This window comes from Pogona vitticeps, chromosome 2 (genome assembly GCF_051106095.1).
Source record: "Pogona vitticeps strain Pit_001003342236 chromosome 2, PviZW2.1, whole genome shotgun sequence".
Classification (NCBI taxonomy): Eukaryota; Metazoa; Chordata; class Lepidosauria; order Squamata; family Agamidae; genus Pogona; species Pogona vitticeps.
In genome coordinates this window covers 94,930,452-94,945,405 of record NC_135784.1, presented here as the reverse complement: position 1 = coordinate 94,945,405, position 14,954 = coordinate 94,930,452, and the positions used below count along the sequence as shown (strand labels likewise).

The following is a 14,954-nucleotide window of genomic DNA, read 5'->3' as shown; positions in this document are numbered from 1 at the left end:
AAGAAGAACCCTTCTTACTTTGCTCCACAAGGCAGCTATTAGCACCCATTGAGCTTTACGCTGTGAGCACATGTGCCAGGGAATTTTCTACAAAAACAGTTTGGCACTACCAACAGCCACCTGCCCCAGCGGGTCTGACATCCACCCGTTGAAGCATCAGACATGGATGTTTCACTCCGAAGTGATGCACATTTCATGAAGAGATTTCAGATGGTTTCTATGAGACATCTGTGAGCTACTGTATAAACTAACTTTCGGATTATTGGTTAAACTGACAGAGAGCAGTATGGCAAACAATATCAACGCTATCATAAACAACATTTTATCCTTATTACGAATGGAAATGTTTGTTTATTTTCTTCTCATTGATGAGAAGAGATTTTTTAAAAAAGGTTTTCTGGGTGAGATCACAAGAGTTTTTATAAATCTTCAACACTTTAAAGAGTTTTTTTTTAAAGCAAAAAACATTGCCGAAATAATTTTTATGTAAAGCCTCCCCACCCCAACTTTTTAATTAATTCAGTCATTGTTTAAAAAGAACCCGAACCCCAAACACTTTTTACTGTCAGGCTGGAGCAAATAAAACTCAGAGATTGACACATTTTTCAACAGGGTGTCTCAATGTGCCAAACCACCGTTTGCAAATATCCATTATATCCTTAAACCTTATGCAGAGTGGAAGTGAAAAATACAGTAGTCCCCCCCACACACCCAAAAATCATAATTGTAGTAATTCATCCATGAGGAAAACAGACAAACTGGCTGTGTTTGAGGAGAAGCTACTCCTCAAGTTTGTGGGACTCGATTATCTTACCTAGTAGAACCGGTAACCAACAGCAGTATTCTGAGCAGTGGTAGCTATGAGGGGCGATTTAAATTCCCCACAATTCTCTAGAGAACCATAAAGCTATAACATTAATAATTATTGTCTGCCATCAAGTCAATTCTGACTTACATATAGTGACCCTTTCCAGGGTTTTCTAGGTAGGGAACACACAGAAATGTTTTACCATTCCTTTCTTCTGGGATGCCCTGGGACTGTGCAGCTTGCCCAAGACCACACAGGCTGGCTCTACTCACAGGAGGAAAAGTGAATTCCCAATCTCTGGTTCCACAGTGAGATACCTAAACCACTGAGCTATCCAGACAGCAGCTATGGCATTACAGATCATTCAAATGGCAGGTAGACTCCGCTGCTCAATGCTGCTTAGTACATCAGGCCAAAGCAGGGAGTGGGAGAGTAATAATAAAGAGGACACTGGAGGAAATGAGTCAACAGAGTGCCTGTTAAGATCCTGAGGCCCCGGCAGCTGCTGCCCAAGGATGTCAGGTAGCGTAGCACTGACCCAGGCCCTGGCTTTGAGCCCTTGTCATCGTTCTTTATTTAATGAGAGGGCAGGTCTTGCTATGGTGACAGTGGGCTTCCCAGTATGGAACTGCTGCTCCTTCTGTCATGAAATCTTTTCCACTCTCTAAGCACTTTTGAGGACCATCAGCTGGTTCCTTCTTCAGTGCATCTTTCCCTACTATTGAGCATCTGTTATACAGGAAATGTGCACAATTTCATTTGGTTTTATTATATTTCACCTAAGTGGCCTTACTGTATTCTGCTGCATTGTTTTATGCGAAGCACTGCAATGGTTGAAGAGAGGCATGAAACAAATGCAATCATTTAAATATACAAATCTTCTGTGGTGAACAACTGTGACCCATCTGCTAAATTTCCCCATACCACAATAACATTTTTTCTAGACTGTAGTACTAAACTAAGGTAATACTTTTGGAGACCCATGCCTCCCACGGTAGCATTGCCAAATTCCATTCATGTGTCTAATTATAGCAGTGTCTTGGTGCTGAAGATGGCTCCAACACCATGAGCCACACCAGAAATTTCTGTTGCAACAAGCCTAAAGCAAAACAAAATGGCCCCAGGCCATCAGTTTGACGAATTATTGATCTCACCATGACCACAGAGGGAACTACAACTGATAAAACTATGCAGAGGTCATACATGCCGCAGATCTTAACCACATGTCCCGCTCCATAAAAGATACAGTATAAAAATCCTGCAAAATTATATAAATCACAAGGTGTTTCACTGGCAACTCTATAATAACAAATGCAAGAAATACCCCAGTATTTCTCCAATAGTTCACGTAGGAGTTGAGAAGCTTGTGAAAATTACTGGGAGGAAAATAATTGAAGGCGCGCTGGGCTGAGCCTTCCATTTGCAATAAGGAAAGTTCCAAAGCTGTACTTGAGTGACAGCTGCACACAGATGGGCTACTCTGTTCCCTTGCACACTTCCTGCTCCTACTCATTCCTTTATAAAGTGCCTTGGCACCTAAGGTACTGCATTACATAAAGCTCAATTCAATTTCATATGCTCTACGCTGAATGGCATTCAGTTATGAAACACAATGTAGTTGTTCCCAGCTTAGAGCTCCCTCCAACCAATAAATCTGCTGTAGCTGGAAGGTTTTTGTCCTTTGACTTCCAAACTCCCCCGAAGTTTCATTGAGGGACATTTTCTTTTTGACATGCAGCCTGCCTCGTATTGACAGAAAACATCAAACTAAGCTGCACAAGAAATAGGTATTGATGGTTTACCGCTGGGATAACTCCTAAAAGAACTGACAAGCAGCTTAAGCATACAGCTCTCAAGTATGCAGAGGTGGAAATAATGACTCTAGCCCCCTGAGGCCAGCAAGGGGAAAGCCAACTTACTGGCTGTTCTTCTATAATATGGATAGCTCAGTGGCTTATGTCTCTGGATGCAGAACCAGAGGTTGGGAGTTCAGTTCCCCACTGTGCCTCCTTGAGAGGGGCTGGACTCAATGATCCATAGGGTCCCTTCCAACAATACAGTTCAAAGGTTGTTGTTGTTGTTGTTGTTGTTGTTATACCCATAGAGGGATCCATGGAACCCTTTCTGGGAATATTAAAGCTAGTTATTCTCTTCCTGCCCCAGGTATAACTTAAACAGTACTGGAAGTAAGGAACTGAAGGAGAGTGTCAGTCCATGAAGACACAGATAACATGAATGCAAAAGGTTGTGAGAATGTTCTTTTGCCAGTTGTTGCCCCATTTTTATTTGATGGCATAAACTTCAATTGTCTGCAACAACAGACTACTGAATATTGTAAACATGTATTGATCTTGGAGCACTGTCATCCACCACAACTCATTTCACACGGTGGCTTTTTGCCATCTGCATGGGGCTTTTTTATGTGATATCATCTCCTAGGAGCTCACAAAGTTTTTGAATATCGTGGTCATGGTTTAATGATGGAAAAAAAGCTAACTCTCCTAGAAAACAATTGTGCTGACTACTGATTTAGGGTATGTCTGAATTTGATTTTACTCACATGTTAGGCAATTGTTTAAGTACACTTCTGTTGGGGGGATTTTTATTAATTGTTTAGTAGGCCCCTTCAATTTATTATCGGCGTTAGTTTCCTGGATGTTACGCTTTACTTAAATACGTAATAAACAAATTTAGACTTGATTAGTGTACTTCATTGGGACTTGTTTAAATATATAACAAAATTTACCAGAATATATAAAAAAAAATTAAAAAAATAATTAATTGATTAGGAAATATCATTTACATAAATCAATTTATTATTAATAGTAATATAATCACATATCAACTAGTTTAGAGCATTAGTAATTGTAATTGAATATATTTATAATTGAGTAATTAATTAATTAAATATAATTTAATCATAATAATAATAGTAAACAATAATCACAATAGAACTTTGAATAAATAAGTTCTTCGCTATAAATTTTTGTTCCCAACTTGTACCACTCAGCGTGGTAAAGGTAAATCCATTTTTGTTGCACAAGTGGGGGCACTGCAGCCTATTCTTCGTCTAATCAGCAGCAATTTTAGGCTGCAAAATGGCCTCCGGGAAGGATCAAGGTTTAAAAAAAAATGGAAAGCAGGCAGCCAAGAAACGGCCAGTGCTTCAACTGTCACCGCCTCAATCTTTGTCTGACGAAGAATCGTGGCCCGTCTGGCAGCAGCTCCAGGATAAGATAGCGGCACTAGAAGCTGAAAGAACAGCTAGAGCGCCACTCAGTCCAGTGGGTCTCAACTGCACAGATCAGCTAGGGAAGCTAAGGGTCTCCACAGGGCGAAGCTCAAAGCTCTGGCTGACCATTACTGTCTCGGTTTGCTGTTCTTGAGGCAGAGCAGCAGGCAGCGGGGACGTCCAGAAAGGATGCAGATGGGCCGATGGTAATGGAATTGAAACAAGGAATCGACGAAGGGAGATCAATTCCAGTCATGGCAGCAGCCAGTGCTTCTGCTTTGGGCAGACAGGAGGCATTGGAGGAGGTTGGCCCAGATACCATGTACGGCAGGGAGGAGACTGTCGCCACACCTTTGTCTGGTGAGTCACCCGTCGCACTGGACACCTCCACAGTTCCACAGTTGACACCACACCACCATTCCTGGCCTGGCCTTTGGCCAGGCAATGGACAAACCACTGCACCTGGCACCTCATCACAGTCTCCTGCATGGCCTTGGCCAGGCAGCGGGCAGTTTACTTTGCCACATTGTACACCATATAATATTCAGAGCTTTGGGGCGCCGAGTTCTACATGGCCTTGTATGAGCCGGTGCACTCCCTACCCATCCCTGGTGCGGGCCTACTCATGAGTAAGAGTGGCCAGTGCATGGGTATACTCATGAGTAACGGCGGGCAAAGTCGCTGGGCTGGGCTGAGGCACGGGGGTGGGAGGGGCTCCTCTGTGGACGGGGCATGACCGCTGGGAGTTAGTGCCATTGGAGGAGGCTGGTAAGGTGCTGCTTTTTCTTTTTAGAAGCTTCTGGGTGGGTTTTGGCTAAGGGGGGGGGTTATGTTTCTGTGCTGTGTTGTGTTTTTTTGCAGTTCCAGCATGGTGATTGCTTGATCCACCTTCTGTATTACCCTGAAGGGAGCTCAGTTAACGATGCTATCCCTTGGGAACTTTGTACTGTGTGTTATACCTCGTTTGATGAGGCAGTTGATATGGTTACTTGCCAGCATTACCTATGATCTGTTCAGTTTTATGTGCAGCACTTGATCGGCTTGGTTCCTTCCTTGAGTGGAAGCTCAGGAGTAGAGCGGGATATAAGGATATGGCCCATTACAGTGGACCCTCGACTTACAGACGGCTCGACTTACAGACTTTTCGAGTTACAGACTCCTCTGGCTGCAAAATTTAGATTCGACTTGCAGCCGGAGAATCGACTTACAGACCAGAAAAAACCCAATATGGAACAAAAATAGAATAAAAACCGCTGGTTATGGGATTAATCGGTTTTCAATGCATTGTAGGTCAATGGAGATTCGACCTACAGACTTTTCGACTTGCAGCCACCATTCCAATACGGATTAATTCCTTAAGTAGAGGGTCCACTGTACCTTGATGACTTTCTTTTTGTGGGAAAAGGAACACTGGAAGGTGTACATTTTTTATAGACACTTTTTGTTCCATGGTGAACAAAAATCCTTATTTCAATATGGGTAAAAATAAAATAAAATAAACAGAAGGGCTGACAACGGCCTTGACGTTTTTGGGTATTGAATTAGACACGGTTCAGCAAACGTCTAAGTTGCCAGGGGGAAAATTAGCTGACCTGCTACAAAGGGAGGGAGCTACAGGAGATGGTTGGACACCTAAATTTTGACTGCAAAGTGGTAGCGCCTGGTCGCGCCTTTCTGTGTAGGCTTTGTACTGCAGTGCAGGTATTAAATCGTCCTTTTCATAGGACCAGAGTTACTCAAGGCATGAGAGAGGATTTGAAATTTTGGAGGCACTTTCTAACTGAATTCAATGGCATTTCATTTTGGAGAAGAGAGAGGATGCTTAGAGCAGAGTTTCAGGTCCAGTCAGATGCTGCAGAACCCTTGGGGTTCAGAATATATTTTAGAGGCAGATGGTATACTGGCAAGTGGCCGGAGGAATGGCACCACACCGGGGTCACCAGAGACCTGACATTTTTTTGAGTTTTTCCCCATAGTTGGCACACTGTGGCTTCGGGCAAGCGAATGGGCCAACTCTGTGGCACGTTTCTGGTGCAACAGTCTGATGGCGGTCTGTATAATCAATAACCTGACGTGCATTCAGACCGTGTCACGACACTGGCCCAGGCTAGACACAAACCAGGTGTAGATAATAGCTTAGCCAAGGTATTATCACGCCAACAGATCAAGCAGTTCAGGGAATTAGATCCAGGAGCCAATGAATTCGCTGAGACTTTTCCCCCAGGGGCTTGGCAATTTGGCGAGGTGATGTGAAGGGACGATATAACTGGCCTTGGCACTGAGGACAGGATAAGTGTACTCGGCAGTGAGTATAGAGTTTCAGGAGCTTACATGGCCAGGACCTATACAGGGTAGGTTATTGGCGCAGGCCTTCTACCCTACAGTTCATGGTATCAGGATTATTCTTCAGACTACCACCTTAGGAAAATGATTGGAGGTTGGTCTAAGGAAAGAGGCAGACTTAAAGATTCAGGTGTACCTATATCACTGCCACTAGTAGAAAGCATTTGTAAGCAGTGGTAGGTTATATGTGGAGATCATTATGAAGTTGTTTTATTCAGGGCCGCCTCCTTAATATCTTTTTGGCACCCTTAGGATTTGTGATGGATTAGCCACTGGAAAGGGAAACAGAACCGGACTGCCTCTACAATGGCAGGATGTTTGGGTAGTTGTCGGGACAGTGTAGATTCACATCCACCGATCCAAGGCCGATTAGCGAGGCACCCCCTGACGTCCAGGTAGGGGCCTGGTTTGTTTTATCTTGCAGATACCATAACGATGAAAAGGAAGTAAATCATGAACATGGGCTGCAGCTGTGTTTTTTGGGCAGCTCAGTATGCTGCCACGTCCCCATGGGGGGGGGCAGTCTCGGACTTGAAGCTAGAGCCCTGATCGAATGGAAAGGATGCCGTGGGATGCTGCAAGGACAACTTTGCCGTGCGGCTGCCTTTGGTCAACATCCCCCATACGTATGGGTAATACACCTGGGCAGTAACGACCTGGCCAGGATCTGCAGAAAGGCCTGATCCTCGACGAGATTCATGACATGGTTGAGGGTTACGTAACCTGCTATGAACATCATATGGTCAATGATCATCCCTCGGCCGGCATGGAGGGATGTGAGACAATTTTGGTCCGTTAACACTGGATGAAGGAGTGTTAGCTGGGAAGTCTGCAGTGTGGTCTGCAGCGACCTTGGATTGGTGATTGGTCACCAGAGAGGCCTGAGTTTTCTGATCGGTGAAGGCACCGTATTATACTATGTACACTGTATAACCGACGACCATCCCTCAGCTGGTATGGAGGGATGCGAGGCATTTTTGGCCCGCTAAGGCTGCACAAAGTCGTGTTAGCAGGGTAGTCTGTAGAGCTGATTGCAGCGGCCTTTGATCGGTGATTGGTCACCAGAGGATCCACATGGATAGGCCTGTTTTTTTCGGAACGATGGTGTACATCCATCCGAACAAGGTTTGGATGTATTCCTGGAAGACATCAAGAGGGGTCTGCTGCTGGAGTTTGGTGAGCTCAGTGGCAGGCATGGGACTTAGCAGTGCTAGTCCCTATGCAGTGGCGGTTAGTGCAGACTAAACAGGTATTTTGGTGAGTCCCATAGCACTCTCAGGTAGTTATAGCTCCCAGCACTGCAGATCATGCAATTACTGTGCTTTGGGGGGGGGGGAGACGCGCTGGGGCCACACCCGGACCAACAGGCAACAGGCAGAGGGTGGCTTGAGGTCCGGGGGTGGTCCCATTTTGGCCAGCCAGGTTTATCGCAGTCTTTACAGCTGTGAAAACTTGGGCCAGGGACTCACCCAGTTGCTTGTTTGTTAAAGGGTCTGTTCAGGCCCATGTGTTTAAACCTCATTCTGCACTACGGCAGGACCCCCCTTTGACAAAGGATTGGCAACACTGATTGTTTTCAATAAAGTGTGGCCCATGTTTTAATCCATAATTCTGGTCTCGCATCTTTATTCCGGGGTACGGAGGCAAAGGGAATAAGTCCTAGCACCTGATAGGACTGATGGAAGAATTAATGCAGGTCATCTTCCTGAGCTTGAGTATATGCTAGTGGGTGTCAGTAAAACCCTAAGCGATATGTGCCTATATAAATCATTATAACCTACTTGTTCTCTTGGGCATTAAAAATCATAGGAATTATAGAACCTCTCTGTGTGCGTGCAACGTTTTGACACACTGCAACCAACTGCTCCAAACAGCACTGCATTCTGCTCCTGTGAAACTACAAGGGGTGTGCTAGAACAGCATAAAGATAAATTCTGAATTCAGCCATTAGCCATCGGCAGGAGCTTTTCAGGCTGTCAGTGGTTGTCATGACTGGAAAGAAAAATGGATCCTGTGCCCTTCTTGACAGATTGGGGTTTCAGATTGTTCTTGTCATTCCCAAATGCAGCCCGCAGCATCAAGAACAAGTAAAATGAATTATGTATATAAGCAGAGGCTACCTAAATATAAGTACATGTCTCTTAGGTATGCCTCTTTGGTATGCTGGTACTGCATGAGTATACACAGGTATAGCACAGCAGCTGAGACCTAACATGACATGGCATAAACTTTCAGAGAGTTTCAGCAGAACACATGGACCTGTTCTCACTTTGGTAAGAAACAGCTCTGAATATTTGCATGATTCCCGATTGAAGATGGTACAGTTTGATGTTAATAATTTATAGAATTAGTCAAAAATTGCATTAGAGGAACCTGTGTAACAGACTCTCGTTGCTTTGTTATTATAGGGTGATGAGGCTTTAAGATAAGAAAAGACCAATGTAAACTTCCTAACCTTACTTCATAACACAGGCTGATAATCTTCCTTCAGTAATCATCACTTTGTTAAAACCTCTCACTTTTCCTCCAGTATAGAGCTCAGTAGATGCAAATTAAAGAGTAGTAAATGCAAATTAAAAGGTGAGGCACAGCAAAGGCAAAGTTTATTTGGGTTTCTGTTTTAGTTTGCTTCATAGATATAAAATAAGCTTCAAAGGAAAATAAATAAAAAGCTTTTTGAAAAGCATTTGTAAAATTTTAAAAGCATTATTATTATCATTGTTGCCTGGTCTTGCTGCGTAGTTCAGATTTCCACAATTATTGTAAAGATGACAGCAGATAATCCTTCTAACAACTACAAAAAAACAGTGATACGTTCCTTATATCTCAGCTTGCCTCTCATGGTTAAGTTGTTGCCTGGAGACAAAAGAATCATGCATATTTTACAGCAATTCCACAAACAAAGAAGTGATAACTCCAGTTATTAAATTAAAACTATCCCAACACAAACCCATGGCTGTCTTACTTAACGGCAAAGGGGAGGTACAGTATTGGAGGGATGAGCAGTTTTGATAAACCTCAGCATTCCTCTCTAGATTGGAGAATCCATATACAGTGGTGCCTCACTTGACGAGGATAATCTGTTCCAGCGAAATCGCTGTAGAGCGAAATCCTCGTCAAGTGAAATAAAAAAGCCCATTGAAATGCATCGAAAACCGGTTCAATGCATTCCAATTGGTGAAATACCTCAGCGTCCAGTGAAGATCCTCCATAGGGCGCCTTTTTCCGATGCCTGTGCAACGAAAAATCCATCCTGAACACAGCGGGGAGCCATTTTGAACAGCCGGCGGCCATTTTGAAAACCCAACGATCAGCTGTTTTGATCGTTGTAATGCAAAGAATCGGTTCCCGAAGAATTGTAAAGCGGATTTTGCCCATTAAAACATCATTTTGTGATCACAATAGCAATCACAAAAACATTGTTGTGAAGCAGATTCGTCGTCAAGCAGGGTAATCGCTAAGCAGGGCACCACTGTAATAGGTTCCATGATCACATTTTGTTCACTTACAGATAGACCTGCCATGGGCTAGGCAGTCTTGTCCAGTGTAGCACCTTTCATATGTGTTGGAACACAATTTTCAATATCCTCAGTGGCTGGGGTGGCAACTGCAATCAACATGTCTTGATAGCAATAGGCTTGGGAGAGTGAGTTAAGGACCTTCCTGGCCACCTTTATCCTTCAACATGTGCACAAAGATTTTGGCACCTTTGAAGTGCAGATTAACTACCATTTAGCCCAATGAAGTGGAGACTTGAAGCATACCCAAGGAAGGGAGGCCAGCCCTACCATTAGGCAGTGCGATCACTTCAGGTGACAGAGCTGGAATCCTGGAACCCACAACTGTTTTTCTCAGTTGCACAATTTGTTATTCTCAGCTGTACAACTTGTTCTAGATGCCCATACATTATCCCGAAACCTCAAATGTAATGGCACACACTCCCTAATGCCGCATCATAGTAGGACTGAACAGCAGCTTTGACAGACAACTCTTTTGGACCACACCCTCCACCATAATAGCCAAGCCTTTGCAATGAATCAGCTAAACCGTTTTTTGCCCCTAGAGAGGCTGTACATGTGAACACAACCTGTGACTTTCTGCATGCAAAGCATCTCCTTTAACCACTAAGTTATGGGCAGATGGGTGCAAATGGGATTTCCATAAGAAGCTCTGGAAGAACATTTTCTGGTAATCTTTAAATGGTGTTCATTGTTGTCCTGTGTGCAAAACAAACAGTAACAGCAGCAAAAACAAAACCAGCTAAACTTCTCTGAACATCCATGAAACGTACAAGGCATCATTTGCATCACTGTTAACACAGACTTCAGTTGTTCACTTTCCTTTACCTAGGAGTAAGCCCCATTGGACTCAGTGAAGGTTATTATTTCTGAGCGGATGTGCATAGCCTGTAGTCTCAGAGAGTCTTAGATAATGTTTCTCTCACAGGGACAGATTCCCTACTTTCTGCCTCCTCTCTGGAATAAAGGCTGCTTCCCCTTCAGTAGTAGCTGACCTCTGACCTCCACTTTTGTCTGGGTGACCTCTGTCACTTATGCCCCAGAGACTTGTTTGTCACCTTGATTTCTCTGACTTCCTCTGCAGCCTTTCACAGTACATTGCATACAATCTGGCTCCTTCTCTTTGGCTCTGCTGTCATCTAACCGGCTGGCTGCTGTCCTCAGACAACATTCAGTAACACAGCTTCAGCCCTGGGAATAATATCTTCAGCTGAGAGACATCATATGAAAGGATGTTCAGTTATGCATCTCCCTGCTTATTTTGCTGGAGCCTAAGGAAATCTATTTCACTACTGCCAAACATTTGACTCTATTGAAGATTATAATAACCGTCACATTAATTAATCTGTGGTATGACCTTTTGAAAAAAGACGGAGTTAATGCAGGTTGATGGCAATTCCATGCAATTAGCACAGATTGAATGGCAATCCTCTACCATTTTAACAGGTATAAGCTGAAGAAGGTATTTTGAACGACCTTTGAGAGCAGTCATATTTAGCTAAATATGTATTCATTAGCAGAATAAATAAACTGCACTAGATCTCAACTCCCTGCGTTACGAGTACAGAGAACCTCTGAGGATGGACATGCTCACCTTTCCAGGAGCGATCCTCAGAGGAAAGTAGGCAGACCTGGAAAGTTTGTTTAGTCTAGAACAGACTATTGGGCACTCTTCCAAGCAACTGTTCTTGCACAATTACTGCCATTCTCTCCACCCAGCACAGCCAGTGGCTACATGGTTAAGCACAGTATGAGTTATAATCCAAATACCCATGTAGCTCACAAGCCTGTAGAAACATGCTCCACAGTCTTAATGTGTGTCCTTCTACTAGGAACTGACTCATGGATGTTCTGCATACAAAGCATAATGGACCTATGTGGAGATTCCTTCAGGACAGATTCCTTGAGGTTCCACCAGGAAGAAAGAGAGAAGACGACATTCTGGGAGCAAGCCATTAAATATTAGCACCTAGCTCCTGTCCTCTGAAGATGCCGGCCACAGAGACTGGTGAAACTTTTAGGAAGAAAAACCTCCAGAGCATGGCCAAACAGCCTGAAAAACCTACAACAACCAATTTGGAACTCACACTTTAAATGTGACTCTGCCAGTGTTCATTTGCTGTTTTATCAAACCAGTTTACTCCTCTGTATTCCCTGGAGAAACTATGAATCGTCCCCTGCCCCCACTTTTTGTTCCTAACACTTAAAACAGCTTTCAAAATATAGATATTTTAAATGTAAATGTAAAACTTACACCAGAAGGCTGCTCCTTCAGATTGCAAATGTTCTCTGCTTTCTCTGTCATATTAGCAACAATATCATAGAGACTCAAAGGTGAGATGTGAAAACATCTTTCAGTTTACCCGCTTTAAAAGTCAGGGGAGAAAAGAAAAGCAATAAAAGCTTATTTTCGGCTACACGAAGCAATAAGACCTGGTAATTTATACCTAAGGGTGCCTCTATTACTGTACAGCGCTGGAAAAAAAGAAGTGAAAATAGGTCCCGTTATACAGAAAACAGGATTATATTTAAAGGAAGAAGAACGTTGAGGCACTGAGGAACTGGACAGCTGGCCCCTGTAGCACCAGCATTGCAGACTAGGACAGGAAGGGAAATGTTAGAACTAGAATAGCAATATTGTTGAGACGTGTCATTCTCAGCCTCACATTTCTAGACAAGTGGGATTCTTGCGCCTTACCCCCTGAATATATATGAAAACATGCGTACAGAACTCCCTCAAACATATATCTGTACCCAACAATTGTCAAGGAACCATCCAGAAAGCAGGAAGGGCTTTAAGTCAGCTACTAAAAATCCTGGGCACAATTAGTAAAGAGGTTGAGGCTGAGGGACCTTTTTCTAACATGTAGTAAGACCAGATGTCACCTACCACGAGCTGAGAGCTTCTTGGTGTTTATGATCTTGGCAGCATACTCTTGTCCTGACAACACTTTCACGCACCTCCTGACGATTGAGAAAGCACCTCTGCAGAAAAAAAAGAAGGGGTGGAGGTAAACCAACACACGTGTGAGAAGTTAATAAGTTTTTAACACCATGTACCACATGCTAGCATTGTTCAATAATGGAAAGTTAAAGAGAGACAAAGTACAGTATAATAAGGATCCTGCTGGATGAAAACAAAGTTTTTTAAGCAGAGGCTGGATGGCCATCTGTTGGGAGTCCTTTGATAGCTGTTCCCACATGGCGGCGGGGAGGGGTTGGACTGGATGGCCTCAGTGGTCTCTTCCAACTCTATGGCTCTATAGAGTCCACACAAATGACTCAAGGAAAGCAAGAGATGGGAGGAGCAGCCCTCTCCTGCTATTATTCTCCAGTATCTAGTACGTATTCACAGGCATGTTGTCTTCGATTCTAAAGGTTGCAGCATGTCCCTCTGGAGTAGTCATACTCCTCTGAATTTATTTATGAGACAGGTTGAGGTTTTCAAGAAGGAACCCACCCCCCACCCAAAAAAAAGTAATTTTGGGTGTGAGTGGTTGATGGTGGCTGCATTTGGGGCTGTTGGCCTGCATGAAAAGGAACTGATCATGGAAGGAAATAAAGGGAGTTTCCATATAGATATGGTGAACACGCATTCAGGGAAGCATTCATATAAAACAGCAGTGTTGAATGGGGGGAGGGTTGCTTTCTTTTTAGAGAAAGTGACAATTTGTTTCCTTTGATCAAGCATTTGGCATGTTCTCCCTTCAGTTTTTCACATTGTCTTCACCCCACCCCCACCTCCACCAAATGATGAGTTTTCCCATCAGTGCAAAGCATTAAGCGCCTTCTGTCTTATAAAATGTCTCCCAGCTCAAATGGGGAACATGTGCCAACGCTAATGTATTTTAATGAAGAAGAAATGGCACCAATGTAATTTTTGTGCAAAGGCTCCAATTAAGGCTGATATTGCCGAAGCTTAACATCTGATATGATCTGATATGCCTGGAAAGGTTATAGCATCAGCAGCTACCAGAAGTCTATATACTCTGTACTAAAATAAAAACAAATTTGGGGAAAGGCAAGTTAGATGCTCATGGATGTGCCTGTCCCTGTGTTTTCTAGCTTCCGTTAGCTACCCCCATGCTTCCTTTATTTTTGCCTAACCTACTGTTGCCATAGTCTGCTATCTTCATTCTGGTACGCTAGGGGTGTAGAAGAGCTGTTCACTAACTGATACCATGGCTCTAGCTCATGATCTCTGAGAAATCAGAATTAAGGAACGGCTAGTCTCAAGGATGTCCACCACCAGAAATGCTGGAAACGTGCAGCTGAACAACCTCATCCTGCTGATTACAGTAAATCAGAATCAGAATTGAGATCCTGCTCTGAGCTACACAAGAAAATAGGTTCACTTGGAGGTGGTGAAGAAAGTGGGGAGGAAAGCGGTACCCTGAGATAACTTGAGGTGTTGCCTACCAGTAACCCTCATGAGTAAGTAGTGTTACCAGATTATCTCGTCTGGTTGGGTTTTGTCTGGATTTTAGATGCACCACCTGGTGCCTGTTTAGCCCATTCATCTTGTTTTAAAAGGATACCTCTAGGCTTTGTAGAACAAGAAGATACAAGGCACAATGAGCAGTCAAGGTTTTGGCCAATTTCTATGTGAGAAACATGGAACCAGCCAATGAGTGAAGCTAATTCACTGTTTAACAGCAGCTCAAACCAAAGCTTCTGAGTAAAATTTACAAGTAGAGGAATTCTTGGCCCTTGCAGAGCTGCCTGCAAATAGTATCTAGAAAGGCAGCCTATAGATGTAAAAGTTGACTGGGAGATAAATGCGAAGCAAGGAGGGAGGCTCTTTCAAGCTTCAGCATCATAGCTGCAGTTCACCTGTCCAGCTCCACATGTGCAATAGGAATGGCATCCTTATTTAGACATATGCTATTCTGAAGAAAGAAAGAGTTCACAAAAACAAGGGGAACAGCATAAATTATCAAATGTTTCTGCTTTTTCTTATTGAGGTTGCATTTAGCATTGCTGTTTATATTAAATTGCTGGAAAAAGTTTCAAACAACAAAAGAAAATAGTATCCTTTTCAAAGAAGTAATTC

General features: G+C 43.4%; 1 protein-coding gene across 10 annotated transcripts in view; it reads right to left on the bottom strand.

The window, feature by feature from the left end:
• CAMK2A (calcium/calmodulin dependent protein kinase II alpha) overlaps positions 1-14,954 on the bottom strand; it is a 159,461-nt gene that overhangs the window by 111,247 nt on the left and 33,260 nt on the right. For all 10 annotated transcript variants that reach the window (XR_012083673.2, XR_013541852.1, XM_078385642.1 and 7 more), the window contains exon 2: positions 12,792-12,886. Coding sequence is in view for 8 of the 10 variants with exons in the window: in XM_078385642.1 (XP_078241768.1) it covers positions 12,792-12,886 (95 nt within the window). In the remaining 2 variants the exon portion in view is untranslated. The remainder of the gene's footprint in view (positions 1-12,791; positions 12,887-14,954) is intronic.